A 16,594-nucleotide genomic window follows, 5' to 3' on the forward strand; every position below is an offset into this window, starting at 1 on the left:
ACAACACAATTCCTTTATGTGATCTTGCTACTTCTATACCCAAAAAATACTTGAGCTTTCCCATATCCTTCAATTTGAAACAGTTAGAAAGAAATTGTTTGGTCTGCAAAAGATCCTCCAAGCTATTCCCAGCTAGAATCACATCATCCACGTATATCAGTAATGCCGTGAATTTTCCTTGACAGTTTCGGATGAATAACGAATAGGCGAACCAAGACTGTTGAAATTCAGCTGACTTGAGAGCACTTGAAAGCTTGATAAACCACTGTCGTGAGGCTTGTTTCAGGCCGTAAATAGACTTATGCAACCTGCAAACTCGTGTCTCCCCCTTTCGTCCGAAACCAGGAGGTAGATGCATATACACCTCTTCATAAAGGTCACCATTCAAAAATGCATTGCTGACATCCAATTGATGTAAATGCCATCCCTTTATAGCTGCAAGACTGAGAAGAACTCAGATTGTGGTTAACTTGGCAACGGGAGCAAAAGTCTCTCGGTAATCCACTCCTTCAACCTGACTATAACCTTTGGCGACCAATCGTGCTTTATACCTTTCAATTGAACCATCAGGATTGAGCTTAATCTTGTAAACCCATTTTCATCCAATGGGTCGTTTGTGTGAAGGAAGTGGGACCAAGGTCCAGGTCCAATTAGCCTCTAACGCTTTGATCTTTGTTTGCATTGCCTCTCTCCATTTGGGGTGTTGCACTGCCTGTGAAAAGGAAGTGGGTTCTTTTTCGATAGTGAGCTGAGTGACAAAAGCACGATGAGAGGGAGAAAGCCTATCATAAGATAAAACATGGGAGAGAGAATGAGGAGTACATTGGTGACGGACCTCGGCCGGTGAAGACGATGGTGCAGGTCGAGAGGGAAGAGATGCCTCTATGTGGAAATCTTGCAGAAAGAATGGTTGTGTAGTTGCCCTGGTAGAGCGTCGTGGTTGAGGAAGAGATGGAATGGGATTTGGATTGGAGGCCGGATTTAGTGGTGATGATGAATGACTCTGTTCTGGTGATGAAGGGAGAACGATATCAGAGGAAGAATGAGCTGGAATGCGTTGGTCAAGTGGAGGATTCTCAGGAGGGGTATTTTGGGTAATGTCATGTGTGGTTGGTGGCTCTTCATTGTCCAAGTACGATGTATTGGTTTGTGGCATGGAAATAGGATCATGATGTGAATGGTTTGAATTATTAGAATGCACAGCAGACTGATATGGGAAACAATCCTAAAAAAAAAAACAACATCACGTGAAACCATGATTTTACCTTTTGCAATATCATAAACTTTGTAGCCTTTTTGACCGTGTGGATAGCCCAGGAAAATACACCTTGAAGACCGTGCATCGAATTTGGAAGGTTTAAGAGGGTGGGTAGATGCAAAACACAAGCAACTGAAAACCCGAAGATGTGAGTAAGTGGGAACTTTATGAAACAATTTTTCAAAAGGTGTCTTACCCTCGAGAATTGGTGTTGGTGTTCGATTAATCAAGCATGCAAAAGTGAGAATGGCATCCCCCAGAATGACTTAGGTAAATGGGCTTGGAAAAGAAGAGCTCGAGTGACATTAAGCAAGTGTCTATGCTTGCGCTCTGCTACACCGTTTTGTTGCGGTGTATTGACACAGCTGGTTAGATGAATTATCCCTTTTGACAAATAGAAAGTTGTGAGTATAAACTCAGGACCATTGTCACTACACACAATTTTGACTCTTTTATCAAACTGATTTTCAACTAGCTGAATGAAGCTAACTAGGAGGTTGCGTGCTTCGGATTTGTGTTTCATTAAATACACCCAAGTGCAAATACACCCAAGTGCACCTAGTATAATCATCAACTATAGTGAGGAAATATTGTGCACCAGTGAGTGAAGGGACATGATATCCACCCCAAATGTCAACATGAATTAAGTCAAAAGGACACTCACTAGAATTAACATGTAAAGGAAAAGATTTTCTGGTTTGTTTAGCCAGAGGACATACAGAACAATCGCTTGTGTTACAAGCTTTATTTGCTGGAAATGGAAATAATAAATACACTTTGCTCGAAGGATGACCGAGCCTCTAATGCCAAAAGTTTTGAATGCGACCATGAGCAACATTGCATGTTCCTTTCTTAATCAGGTCGAGACAGTACAGTCTTTCCCTCTCAGTTCTTGTCTCAATCATCTTCCCCGATCGTAGGTCCTGTATAAAACAAATTTGGCTGAGAAATATTGTTATATAAAAGGAATCGAAAGCTAATTTGCTAATGGAGATCAGGTTCAAATAAAAGAACGGAACAGAAAGGACATTATGAAGAATGAAATGAGGTGAGAAGACAACTTTGCCAATATGTGTGACTTGAGCCGTGGTGCCATCCGGCAATTTAACAAGGCGATTGACTATAGGCTTTAAGGAAGTGAGAAGATTTGAATGGCAAACTATGTGATCACTAGCTCCACTATCTAGAATCCATATGATTTCTTTACCATTTTGACTCATGCGATAAGTTTTACCTGAAAGTTCTTCATAGTTGGGGATGTTACCAACTTGATTGATAGTGGTAGTAGTGGCCTTATCTTTGATGAGCCCTAAGAATTTCTGGCAGTCCTCTTGAGAGAAAGGAAAGTTGATGGCATTGTTTTTGTTGTCCTGCAATGAGACCACATTATTTCCTTTGGAGCTTCCTTGACCTTCCGCCATGAGAGCCTTTCTTTTCCGACAATATTCAAAGGTATGGTACCTCAAATTGCAGAAAGTGCATTTGAGATGAGCACGGCAATTTTTAGTGGAATGATTGGTCTTGTTGCATTTTTCACATTTGGCTCCTCCTTCGACAGCTTCAAAATCACGATTGCTCCGTTTCACCGCAAATGCTGCTGCTTTTGGTTGTACTAAAGCCTTCCCACTAGACAGCTCTGCTTGTTTCTCATGGCGGAGTGCCATTGAATATGCTTGGTTGACAGTGAGAAAGGGCTCCATGTTCACCACACTGCTGCAAATTGTTGCAAAATTGTCATTAAGCCCCATTAAAAATTTCATTGTCTTCTATGTATCCATATAATCCTTGATTTCCTTGGATGCTTCACAAGTGCATGGAGGAATCTCGCAAAGGGCATCTTTCTCATCCCATAAGCCTTTGAGTTTGGTAAAGAAGGTAGTCACAGAGCCAGCACCCTGTTCACAATCATGTATTGCATTCTCAATATGGAATAATTGTACCGTATTAGTGTGGGAAAACCTTTCTTTCAGCTCCTTCCACATGCCTTTTGCAGTCTTACAGTGAATGACACTACTAGATATCTCTTTGGACATAGACCCGAGCAACCAGGTTTTAACCAAAGTATTACACCGTTCCCATTGCATCTGTTCTTCAACTCTCTGGGTTGATCGTTGGTTTGTGTCATCAATAAATCCCTTTTTGTTTTTGATTGTGAGGGCCATGTTCATAGACTGAGCCCAGGTGGTATAATTGTCTTCCACCAAAGGCTATGGAACAAGGACCGCTCTAGGCTGATCAGAATGATGGATGAACAAAGGATGATTGGGATTTTCCCAAGGTTCTGACATCTTCAGCGTAGTCGAAGAGTTGTCGTGTTGAACGACCTTTCTTTCTTCGTCCCCTAGCATGAAGGCTTATAATGTAATTCTAAGAATTTGGTTGTGGTGGGATTGTTTCACTCTTGGGTTCCAGATCGTTGCTCTGGTACCATGAAAGAAATGATAAACTGAAGAATCCAATTCTTGTCATTCACAATAGAAAGTTACATCTTTGTACAAGTTACACCCCTGTACGATCCACGATTCTAGCCTAGAAGCAAGCACCAACAGATATAATACAGCAACACAATTACAACATATGAATAGCTATCAAATCCTTAACTCTACGTTATCTTTCCTTAGCTGGTACCACAGAATCTTGTTCCTCAATACTGTTGTTATTATTTTTTTATGGGTTTTTGTCCATTTACCCCATTTTTAGAGATTTTTTTCCCACTTACCCCATAAAGTTTTTTTAATTCCCTCTTACCCAAAACACTCTAAGGAGGTCTTTCCTAATACCCCATTAAGATTTTTTTTTTATTTTTTATTTTTTTTAATACCATTTTACCCCCATCTTTGTTACTTAGTGAGAGAGAGAAACTATAGGGGACTTCGCCGGAGCCCGGTCACCGGGCATGGGATTCCGGTCACCGATAGCCGCCCAACAAACTTTTCTGAAAACCTCACCAGAAATGTTTATTGCCCCCACTAGATATCTATTGCCCCCCAATAGACGTCTATCAGCCATGTATTGCCCCCTAATAGACGTGCTCCCCAAGAGGACTTTCAGTCACCAGAATAGGAACTAATCTCTGTAAATTTAAACAAATAAAACTTTGATTACAGAAAGAAAATAAGGAGATTACATCAATTCAAAACGTCTATTGCCCCCAATAGACGTCTATTGACCTCCAATAGACATTCAATTTTTTTTTCCTTTCCTTCTATCCCATTACGCCGGCGACACCGAATCTCAGACTCCAACCTCTTATGTGGCAGGGCCACGACCTTCACGATCGGCCTCGCTTGAGACGGCTTCCAATATGACAACGGCAGAGAAGCTGATCGTAGAGGTCGGAGCTTGAATTTTTCTCGCCGGGTTAGGAATCCGGCAGGGGGGGAGAGAGAGAGAGAGAGAGAGAGAGAGAGAGAGAGAGAGAGAGAGCTGTGAATTGTGATTGGAGAGAGGGGAGACAGAACTGCATGACAGTGTTGTAGTTTATTAATTAAGCTGAGGGTATACTTGTCATTTCTCTTTAAATTGTGTTAATGGGAATAAAAAAATTTGCTGGGGTAAGTGGGATAATTTTCCCTCATTTTGGTGCTTTGGGTCAAAGACCCTTTTTTTATATCAAGGAATACTATTATTTTCAAAATTTAATAAATCCATCAAATTGTATTAGTTCACACGGATTGCACATATTCATTTCACACTGATTACCATCACACACAGATTTCAATGGGTAATGAGATTAATACATACGGATTAAAATAAGTATGTAATAGCCTTTTTATTAGTAGTGCTCCTTTTTGGTAAGTATTCAATCCTTTGAGAAATATTTAGCTCTTTAAATATTTTATTTCGCCCATAAGAACACATTATAATTGCATAGGTACAAGTAAATTCATGAAAATCTCCGAAACTTGAAGTAACTTATTCATAAAAATGCTGGTGGTAAACAACAAAGGGAGAACTACTTAACAATTATCACTTTTGATCGTTGAACCAAAAAATGGTGTTTTGGGGGATAAAGAACAAAGAAATAAAAAAGCCCAACAAGCTATATATCTCAAAAACCAAAAACAATTTCCAACCGACATCCACTAGCTAGCTTGCCGGTCAAGTATGTGTTTATTTTATTTTATTTTATTTTTTTGGGTGAAAGTATATGTAATAATTTGTATACTAAGACTACGCCCCGTACCCAAACCTCGAAACTTACTGAGATCAATCGACAGTATCATGAACCCTAGCAAAGCTTACAAGGTATTGGGTTTGAGTGGCAATGCGAGCAAGCAAGAAATAAAGCAAGCTTACAGGAGATTGGCATTGAAGTACCACCCTGACAAGCACACTAACTCCTCCAAAACCATCAAAGACGATGCCACCCAGAGATTTAAACAGGCCACAGAGGCCTATGAAAGCCTCACGAACCCTAGCAACCACCAGCACTTCCAGCAAGCCTATCATTATTACTATCAGGACATCTTTTATTATTATCATCAGGATGTCTATTTTTATGATAAATATGGTTTATTGCATAAAACTTCATAGTATGATCCCTCCCTTCCCTTCTCTATTTCAATTTAAAGCAATCGATATTAATTAATTATATATATGTTAATGTAGATTATATTTCATGATATGCAGTCCCGCTATAGCTTTGATGATTGGTCTTCTGACTTCGCCTACATCAGTATCATGTTTTCACTTTGAGGTATGTGTTTCTATATATATTTCTTGCATGATCGTGTAGATTTTTCATCCCCATATACTTTGATATTCGTAGTTCTTACTAGCTAGCTAGCTGACCGTTATTTACTATGTTTTAACTTATAAATTAATCCCCAACAACTTTATCAATATTTTAAGTATAATTATGATTTAAGTACAGTACTGAAGAGTGAAGACTCCAACATGAACAGTGATCTGATTAAAGTCTATACCTGCCAACAGTGGAGTGTAAATGATAGTATTTTACGGCAACAAGGTATATACACGCCGTAAGCGCGTCGTAAAAGACAGATTTTCTGGTAGTGATGCATAATTAAGTAGATTTATTTTGGTAGTGAAACGTCACAAGATTTTATGGTTGCATTGAGTGGGTTTAGCTCTTGAATTTTGACACTATATGTTTTATGGTTGATGCATGGATTAAGGTATGTGAAAGAAAACTTACAAAATATATATATATATATATATATATATATATATATATATATATATATGAAAGGGTTGTATAAGATTAGAGTTTATGATATGCATGTGTATATGATATGTATAAAGCATGTACTTTCACTTATTACTGCAGGCAATGAACGCAACGAAAAAGAAATATTATGCCGATTTTCGGGAGGCTGAGCTTATCGGAGTTATATCTGCTGCTATTGTGAAAATAGCTAGTGCTCCAATTGACCGTGTCAAAATACTAATACAGAATCAGAATGAGATGATCATGAATGGTCGGCTTTCAGAACCATACAAGGGGATAAAAGATTGCTTTGGCCGGATTATCAAGGATGAGGGTGTCAGCACTCTGTGGAGAGGAAACACTGCTAACGTTATCAGATACCTTCCTAGCCAAGTGTTAACCATTGGCTTCAACCATTTTTACAAGGTTCTTTTCAGCTGTGATAATCATCTTGTGGGGAACCTAGTATCAGGTGCTGCTGCTGGTTCTTCGTCTCTTTTTTCGTTGTATTCTCTCGACTATGTAAGAACACGTTTGGCAAGTGACATCAAGGCCACAAAGGGCGGTCAGAGACAGTTTCAGGGTTTGATTGATGTCTACAGAACAGCCGGTTTTCAAGGCACGTACCGGGGATTCAATATCTCTTTTGCTGGGGCTGCTGTATACCGCAGCCTCTACTTTGGACTATACGATTCTTTGAGACCTCACCTTGCTGATAGGACTAATTTCTTTTCTTGTTTCTTGCTGGGATGGGGAGTTGTCACGAGTGCTGGATTCGCATCGTACCCCATTGACACAGTGCGAAGAAGGATGATGATGACCTCGGCAATTTCAGAGAATGCCGCTTTTGCTACATTTAGGAGAATCATAAGAGATGAAGGTGTTAAGTCTCTGTACAAGGGTGCCGGGGCAAACGTATTACGCGGTGTTGCAGGTGCTGTTATGCTTGCTGTGTATGACAAGCTAAATGTGACCCTTTGTTCTTGCAACAAATCTATTGCTGCGGCTTAATTAATTAATGCTTCACATCAAAGAGATGTGGTAAAATCTTGCTTAATTAATAGGGATCTGTGGGTAAATAATTAAGATCCCTCCCAATTATAATCTAACAGGAAAGAACATACCAGATGATCGAGTATAGAATGTGAGAAAATCTCATGGATGAAAATGTACATACTGGAAATTTATATGCAGTGGAATGAAATGTTTTTTTATATTATATTTTTAGTTTTATTATTTATATTTTTACCCCTGAATTATTTAAATAATTAAAAGTTAACATAGTGTAAGAATTCATACGTAATTTCATATCCACTTTGGCCGATAAAACAAAGGGTAAAATCCTCAAATGGTACACGAATTATCACGAAATGCACTTTTTGGTAACTATAAATTTTTAGAGAGTCTAGTGGTACCTGTACTATTCCTCCGTTAGCCCTTATAGTACTTCCGTCCATTATTCCGTTAAAAAAACCTATGTGGCTGCCATGTGAGACTCCATGTGAGTAAAATAATAAGGGTAAAATGGTATTTTCATTCATATATAGAATTATGGTATATGGTGTATTGAAGGACTATAATTAAAAAGTAATTTAACACATAAAAAAATAAAAATAATACCCAATCTAGTGAAGACTTCACTATTCTCGGGTTACTTGGGGTAATTAATTTAAGTATTTTGTTTGTGTTTAGTTATTTTTTATAAAAATTTAATATATATTCATTTGGTGAACTAATGAGATAATTTTTTCTCAAACAATTAATAGGATTAACCAATGGAAGTAGTAAGTAAATGTAGATATTCACTAATTAGATTCAATTCTAGCTTCTTCTTTTTTTTTTTTAACCAAGTTTAATTTAGTTTTATAAAAGATTTGTAAAAAAATACAAAAAATAGGGGTTTTACGATTTTATCCCTACTTTAACGGAATAATTGACGGAAGTACTAAAAAGGCTAACGGAGAGATACTACAAGTACCACTAGACTCCCTGAAAATTTGTAGGTACCAAAAAGTGCATTTCGTGATAGTTCGGGTACCATTTGAGGATTTTACCCTACTTGAAAGATGTATTCTTGCATCCAGTTGTAATAATTATGCTAATTTGTTTCTAAGTATGCTAATTTCTCTGAGAGATGTGAGATCAAGTTATGCCTTACAAAACTTAATGATAGATGACTTCGTCAGATTTTAGAATTATACTCATACTTGCAATCTTGGAGACAAATTATGGTATTATGATGTTTATCATACACTCATTTTACATATATTTGAACAAAAATTATAATTATTTGAATTAAAATTACAATATTGAGAACAAAGTTACCATATTCATTTACACTATTTACATATAATTACACAAAGATTACAACATTGACAACAAATTGTTCAAAAACTTGTAACAAGGTCGTAGGTGGTGTAATTATCATTATTAGAACTAAGATTACACAAAATATGACTCAACATTACTAATTTGACAACAAATTTGTTGTCACATTTATAAATGTGTGTATGAGATACGGGTATGTATCATAAAATTTTCCGAAATCTTAAAATAAGAGGTTCTACTACTGATATGTTGCTTTAGGCATGCATATGGTCAAAACGCTCTTCTAGAACAATCCAAAAATATTGTGGATATTCTTCAGCTAGATGCTCGGTTTGGAAGCAGTCTTCTGCTTAAGATCGATCATATATGGTAATAGCCTTTTGAGAATCTTGAGCAATATTATCAGATTCAATTGTTGATGACCTCACTTCTTGGAACTCAAATGAAGCTTCACATCTTGTACTCATTTCTTGCCGGAAACTAATTCTTCTTCTTGTGCTATCTTCAATAGTAGTGATGAAATCATGAAAACATCCTTCACCTCTTTAAGGATTGTGAGAGATCTCAAGCTACTTGGAGATCAATTTCTAAACCTGTGTTTGCATTGAAACTTCGTGCTTAACTGGAATGAGGATTGTTGCACAACTTTATTGTTCTATCCTTGTTCATGGAAATATTAAATGGTGCAGCTTGTTTGTCTTCATTTTTTGGCATCATCGATCTTTGAACAAAACTTCCATCTACCTGCTAATCCTACTAGCATCATCCATAAGGTTGCTGATGAATGGTGTGGTGCCCAAGTAAAGCTCTCTAGTGGCAGAATTTATAATATCTCTACGTTAAATGTTCAAAGTACTGAATATTGATGGCACTAATTGTAGTAAATTAAAGCAAGTGGTGTAACAAGGAACCACCATATATGGTGAGTGGGTTGTTGACTTGTTGGTTTCCAAATCAATTTGGGTATTGGTGACATATTAGATGCTAAAACTTGGAGTCTATATTATCAGTATTATGGACTAAAACTTGTTCACTAGTGCAGCATTATGAAATTGGAGATTGAAACTGATTTAGCTATTTTGGTCAATCTGATTAAGAGAAGTACTTGTCTCACTCTCCACCCTATTGGCTCTTTGCTTTCCTCTTGCGAGTCTCTAATGAATTCTCTTAATGATGTGAGTTTGATTCACATTTATCGGGAATGCAGTATGACTACAGATTATGCCAAAGAGGCAAAGAATAGCTAGTATTGAGAATGAGTTTGGTCTTATTACTTTTGATTCTCCCCTGTTTCATGCGATCGCGACATTGATGAAATTGCTAGACCTAGAAGAACCACCAGGAATGCCAAAAACAACTATTTTTGAAATTGTGCTTACTCTTGGTAACCAAAAAATAATAATATCAGTGGGCTCGGGGCTTCCTATGTTTGGGCTGGAGCTTGGGCTTTCTAAAACAAATTAAATCTTACGGTGTGGTGCCGAGACAGCCAACCTCTCCTCTTTCGTATATATTCCCTTGCTTCGACTAAAACCCTAGCCTGCTCTCTGCCTCTTCCTCCTCTCCGCTCTCTGTGTGACTCGCCTTTTCATCAGGTTCGAAACCCTAATCTCTTTCTCTCTCTCTCGTTAGTGTTCGTCTTCTCCATAATTTTGTGACCGGTGCTTCCGAATCGCCCAATTTCCTGGATCAGAGTTTCGAAAACCATATATTTTTTCTGCCTAATCTCTCCAAAAATGACTTTATTTTTGTTCATGAGTGATTTTTTTCTTGGTTATTACTAGCGTCTGGGTTATTGATGATTTCGTTGTTGTTGTTTGAATGACAGGAACAATGGCCGTGCCTTTGCTGAAGAAGCAGATTGTGAAGAAGCGCCTCAAGCAGTTCAAGAGGCCCCAGAGTGACAGGAAGATATGTGTCAAGGTATGGATCTCTCGGTCATATAGTCTTTCGTTTATATGTGTTTCGATTTTTGAACGCGTATGAATTAGCTAAGACTATAATGGAAGTGTGTGTATGTCTGCCTCGAATAGTTATTCGGCTTGGATGTATTGGTGAGGATTGTGTGACCTCCGGACCGTTGTTTTGGTTTTTGTCCTGAGGAATTAAGTTCTAGCAAAATAGCTTTGTGGTATAGAAATGATGGTAATCTTACTTTGTTTTGTTGTCCATGAAGTTTGTAATTAGATATCAATCTGGATTCTGGAATCTGACTGGTTGTGTTATTTATCGAATATTCTTTACTGTCGAAGTAGTGTTCGGTTGAACCGATTAATTGTTTAGTTTTCTGGTTGCAATTGTTTTCTTGCTCTGGCTAGAATCGGTTGGAAAACAAATATAATCAATTGTTTTCCAGTGAGGTACAGATTCTTATTAATGGCTGGCATCATTCCTTACTTGGGTTTACTAATTGTTAGTCTAGTGTTTTACTAATTGAGGGTTTCAGTGTCATTAATAGTTGGAGTTGTTCCCCCTTTTTGCATGATAATCAACGCTTTCAATTTGAGATCTTGCTTGTTTGTTTGGGAATTGGGACTGAAGTCTTTCTGAATACAAATTTGTTAGTTCACCCTGCTTTCTTGAGCTCAAATGGTATACTTTTTACTTGCTTGCTTGTTTGTGATACAAATTTGTTAGTTCACCCTGCTTTCTGGAGCCCTAATGGTATAATTTTTTGTTTCGATGTATGGCAGACAAACTGGAGAAGGCCCAAGGGTATTGATTCACGTGTCAGGCGTAAGTTTAAGGGAGTCACTCTGATGCCTAACATTGGTTATGGCTCTGATAAGAAGACTCGCCACTACCTCCCCAACAAATTTAAGAAATTTGTTGTCCACAACGTCAATGAGTTGGAAGTTCTTATGATGCACAACAGGTCAGGAACATTTCCTTTGAACTACTTGTGGAATTTTTCATGGTTTATGATTTAGAATGTTTCTTACCCTTACTGTCCAATATAACTGTAGGACTTACTGTGCTGAGATTGCTCACAACATTTCCACCCGGAAGAGAAAGGAGATTGTTGAACGTGCAGCTCAGTTGGATGTTGTTGTCACCAACAAACTCGCCAGGTTGCGCAGCCAGGAAGACGAGTGAGCTTTGGAGCTTTTGTTGGACTTTCCTTCGTGTGTTTCCTAGTTTCAGCATTTTGGAAGAGATCTTATTCAGAATCTTATTTTTGTTTTCATTTCAGTATTGTTGAATCTAGACTCTAGTCTCTAGTTTACTAATCTGAGACATGTTAAATGATATGAAGTTATGCCTACTCGTATTTTCTCTTGATTGCCATGTTTTTCACTGCACGAGTATTTTTGATTTCTGCACTTTGTTTTTCTTGGTTCAACAACTCATGAGTTGGAAAGAAGCATATTTGTGCAAATGCAAACTTTTATATATAGATGGGAGAGTTGTGTGCTATGTGTATGACTGCTGGGTGTTTAACCGACTTGTTTTTCAGTATTTAATTGTGGAAATTGTGTTAACCAAATGACTGGTTCCTACTTTTAATACCCATTACTCTTTGTACCTTCTTAGTCTGATCAGATTGTCATTCAAGACAGTTTTGCACAGGTACAGTTTGCCTTTCTGGGCAAGTTTGAAACAGTATGTTGCATCTTGTAGTTTCCACTTTCAGAGTTTGCCTTTCTGGACACATTGTCGACATTCCATAGTCATTCCTCATCTCTAGTTGTTGCCGAGTTACTCTGAAAAGTCTTTTGTATGATGAAATTGCATTAGCTCACTTTAATTTCCATCTATACCATGAAGAATGCTGATTATGCCTGTCACCAGCATAAGTCGGAATTTTCATCTTTGTTAATGGTAGTCGTGTCACCAGCATAAGTCGGAATTTTCATCTTTGTTAATGGTAGTCATGTCACCAGCATAAGTCAAGGTGAATGTGAATCAAAACTGAGATAGAAACAGTATGAGAGACTCTATTCTCTCGACCCTTAACTGACAAGGCTACCACCTTTTTTCTACCCATCTGGCCATCTCTGCCTCCTTCCTCTTTCCCTCCCCCCCCCCCCCCCCCCCGTATATTCGCATAACCCGGTCTGTCGCTTTCACCATGGCTGTGGTGGAAGAGTTCACATCTCAACTAGTTGCGGCTTGCTTGCGCTCTAAGGTGAGCGTGAGTCGGCAGCTTCGGTGGAGGATGATGTCCCAGAACGTCTTTTTGTCTTCCTCGTGGTGTGCCTTGAGTTGACGGATTTGGCGGTAATTATGTAGAATCAATTCATGCTCCTACCCATCCTTCTGTTGCTACACCGGCATCAGTTAAGCAATCGGGCTCAACCCATTGTCTCTCTCCCTAGGATAAAGAAGGATCAGGGAAGATGCGTAACGTTCTCGGGGGCAGAATTAGGATTGAAATGTGAAGCGCAAACTTGTCCATGTGCAATATTATTTGAAGGGTTAATGCTCATACACCCTGATCTAAGCAAAATACTTCCCAAAAACCCCAACAAAATATTTTTGTTCCTCTTCACCCAGACTTCTGTCTCTTTCTTTCCCCCTCATCCAACTTATCCTTTTTCTCTTCCATCAGTACCCTCCTGTTAACTTTTTGTATTATATGTTTTATTAAATTTTTGATGAAACGTGGTGGGCTCATTTTATTTGTTTAAATAGAAGCATGATAAATATTCATCCTCTATCTCAAAGGTAAACAGTATGTTTTTATTCATAATTTCGATCGTAGACAGACTTGAATTAGTTGCTATCTGTAAAAATACTGAAAAAGAATTACAAAAAGAGAGAGAAAAGCTGAGAAAGTTGAAAGCCTATAGAGATAGTCTTAATAGGGAATCACCCAACTATTGGGATATTATTTATAGACTTCAAACTAGAATCTATAAAATAAAAGAAGAGATAGATAATCTCTTATATGTTCTGGAAGAGGAGCAAAAACCTCTTGATTATTTGAGCATTGGTTAGATCCGCAATTCACTGGTATCAAAGCTTGTAAAATAGCTCAAAGGAGAACCCCTCCTTAATGGGGACAATGTCCGAATTGTTATTAGAGAAAATAAATTCTCTACTGAAATCTTCTGATGAGAAATATCAGAAGCTGTTACTAGAAATATCTAGATGTCAGTCGACTCTAGAAAAATTACCTGCTATAATCCACCAATTGGAAATATTGGAAAACAAACTGGATTATATCAAGGATCTTCCAAAAACGGAAGAAGAAAAACTAACAAGTGTTAGTAGAAAAATCAAATAACAGCAAAAAACGTTGGATTCTATACTGAAGGACAAGAAAGTACCTACAGTAAAAAAGAAGACTAATTGGTTCAAACCATTAGAGAAACCAGACTCAAATCGTGTTCCAAACATGATTTTTCTGGAACCATCTACTAGTCAGACTAGTATCCGGTATGAAAACCCGGAAGAAAGAGAAATGAAGATGTTAAGCATCTTTGGAAAAAAGAAAGGAGTATAACTCCTGAATTCTGAAGAATTTGAATACAATGAAATCGAGCATGAGGTAAAAAACGCCTCAATTCCAAAACTAGATTTCAAACAGATCTACAGAAGGGGAACATTTGACCTGATGGACAGCCATCACTTCAAAGTACTTGAATTCACAACCCCCTCAACATCTGGAGAGACAGATCTCTTGATGATCACTCCAGCTGAAGTTGCTAGAGCACAAGCAAAGAAGTATCAATTTATGCACATTGGAGCAGTCCAAGTCGGCATAAAGCTTTTGGCAAGAGAAGGCACCAACTGTTCAGTCCTGTGTGTTCTGCAAGACAACAGACTGACAGACTTCCAAGCTAGTCTGTTGGGAACTCTAGAAGCATCACTGTGCAACCAAGTAGCATATTTCAACTGCTTCCCCAACTTCTCAACCAGCCTAAAGGATGCAGCCCACTGTCTCAGACTGAGAGTCAAGACAGACGGAATTTCTATGAAAGAAGAAATGCAAGAATTGGCGATAGTATACAGAATATACTATAAACTGATGAGCACTACAGTAGAGCCAAAGACACGGATTTCCAACATCCCTGGTCTCACTACTGGATTCCTCACCAGCCAGAAGAACCATTCACAGCAGATTCACAAAGTTGCTTGGAATGAAGTAACTTTTCCTATTGAATGGAAATTATCCGGTCCAAAGCTACCAGCAGAAAGTGCAAAAGCAAAGATCTACGAGAGTAGAAGAACTGGAGAAATCAGCCTCAACTTCGACAACCACAGAAAAAGTGATGTTGGTCCTGAGAAGCTCAGGATAAACAACAACCTTCTGAGAAGAAGCTATAGCACCAGAGAAGCCGGTGTCAGTGGTACAAAACCCACTATAGAAGAGCCAATATCAGAAGAGGATCTAGAAGCTGATCTAAATAGACCAGTCCACATGTTCAGAGCTGAGAGGGTCTATGATTTTTACAAAGAAGCTGAGAATTGTGAAAGCCCTGAACGATTAGAAAAACTAATCGAAGAAATGAAAGAATTCAAAATCAGAAAGACGAGAAAAGTCTTTCCTTATCAAGATCTTGAAATGGAAGATGGAGAGAGCTCCAGAACTTTCATAAACAGAGAAAAAAGGGAAACAAAGCTCCCATTCCAGAAAGCCCCCACGGGTAAAAAAGGGGAAAGAAATTCTCAAAGATTCGTCCCCGAGGATAATCTGCCAAGAGTGCCGATCACGAACTACGACATCTGGTTAAATCTAGACAAGAGTCTAGACAAAAGAAAAACCATTAACCAATGGGTAGATAGCCTGATGATGGCCTCTGCACTTACCCTTGGTAAATTTGAAGCACCAGATTTGCAGGTGTACTATGAAACTACTCTTACTGGAGTGGCAAAAAAGTACTACCTATCCTTCAAAGAGACCGCCAGAGGAAGAGACTGGCTTGAAGAAATCAAGAATTCAAAGTCTCCGTATGATTTTGCAGTACCTCTGTACGATCAATTCTGTGGAGATCTCTCAAATCTGAGTGAGAAAGCCAAAGAAACGGCAAAGTCAAATATCTATGCGCTCAAGATCTGCGACATGAGATATTTCGAAGAGTACCTGAATGAATTTCAGGAATATTACTGTACAATTGGTGAACTAGAGAATACTGATCTAGTTAATCTGTTGCACAGAAAGCTCCCTGAACCATGGAGAACAGCTGTGAGAGAAAGCATAGCTGAGAAACCAATTGAAAGATTTTCAGTTGGAGGGATTGCCGACAGAATCCGGCAATTACTGAAGGAGCAATGCAAAGCCAATCTTAGAGCTAAGATGGCCAAGAAGCAACTTAAAGGAGTTGAGAATTTCTGCTATGGAATACTGGATATGCCCACAAACTGGGGATGCCATGAATCCAAATTCCGCAGAAAGAAGAAAAAAAATAATTACTCTAAAAAATTCAAAAAGAGTAATCAGAAGAAAGATTGGAAATTCAAGAAGAGTTCCAATTTCAAGAACCAGCAGGATGAAGATCCTAAAAAGAAATTCTTCAAGAAAAAGAAGAATACTCATCAGCATAAACAACAACCGAGCAAGAAAGCTTGCAGATGTTGGTTGTGTAAAGCTGAAGGGCACTATGCCAATGAATGCCCGGAAAAGGGTAAAAGATCTACTAAAGCTCTCTTTGAGGAATATGAGCAAATAGTAGAATCAGCAAACATGAAAGGCTATGAGATAGTCTATTCAGATGATGAAGAAGACGACAGGTCAGTTTACTCTGCCTGGTCTGAAGAAGAAAGTTCATCAGAAGAAGAGTCAGATTCTGAAGTAGAGTACTTAGAGTCTAGACAGATGAACGTACTGAGAATCAAAAACTGGGAAGAAAGCAAGACAGAAACTTTCATGTCTTCTTATCAGGTGAACC

At 38.3% G+C, this 16,594-nt stretch overlaps 2 protein-coding genes across 2 annotated transcripts; both read left to right on the top strand.

The window, feature by feature from the left end:
* The first annotated feature begins 5,482 nt into the window (after positions 1–5,482).
* Positions 5,483–7,442, top strand: LOC112171434 (ADP,ATP carrier protein). The gene is made up of 3 exons (XM_024308618.1): positions 5,483–5,749; positions 5,870–5,926; positions 6,603–7,442. Exons 1-3 carry the CDS (start codon positions 5,483–5,485, stop codon positions 7,440–7,442), a joined length of 1,164 nt encoding a protein of 387 aa, XP_024164386.1.
* A 2,779-nt stretch (positions 7,443–10,221) lies between these two features.
* LOC112168842 (60S ribosomal protein L32-1) lies at positions 10,222–12,056 on the top strand. The gene is made up of 4 exons (XM_024305768.2): positions 10,222–10,354; positions 10,588–10,682; positions 11,453–11,634; positions 11,726–12,056. The coding sequence occupies exons 2-4, from the start codon at positions 10,593–10,595 to the stop codon at positions 11,853–11,855; spliced, it is 402 nt and encodes a 133-aa protein (XP_024161536.1). The 5' UTR covers positions 10,222–10,354; positions 10,588–10,592; the 3' UTR covers positions 11,856–12,056.
* Positions 12,057–16,594: the final 4,538 nt, after the last annotated feature.

Source organism: Rosa chinensis, chromosome 6, assembly GCF_002994745.2.
Source record: "Rosa chinensis cultivar Old Blush chromosome 6, RchiOBHm-V2, whole genome shotgun sequence".
Classification (NCBI taxonomy): Eukaryota; Viridiplantae; Streptophyta; class Magnoliopsida; order Rosales; family Rosaceae; genus Rosa; species Rosa chinensis.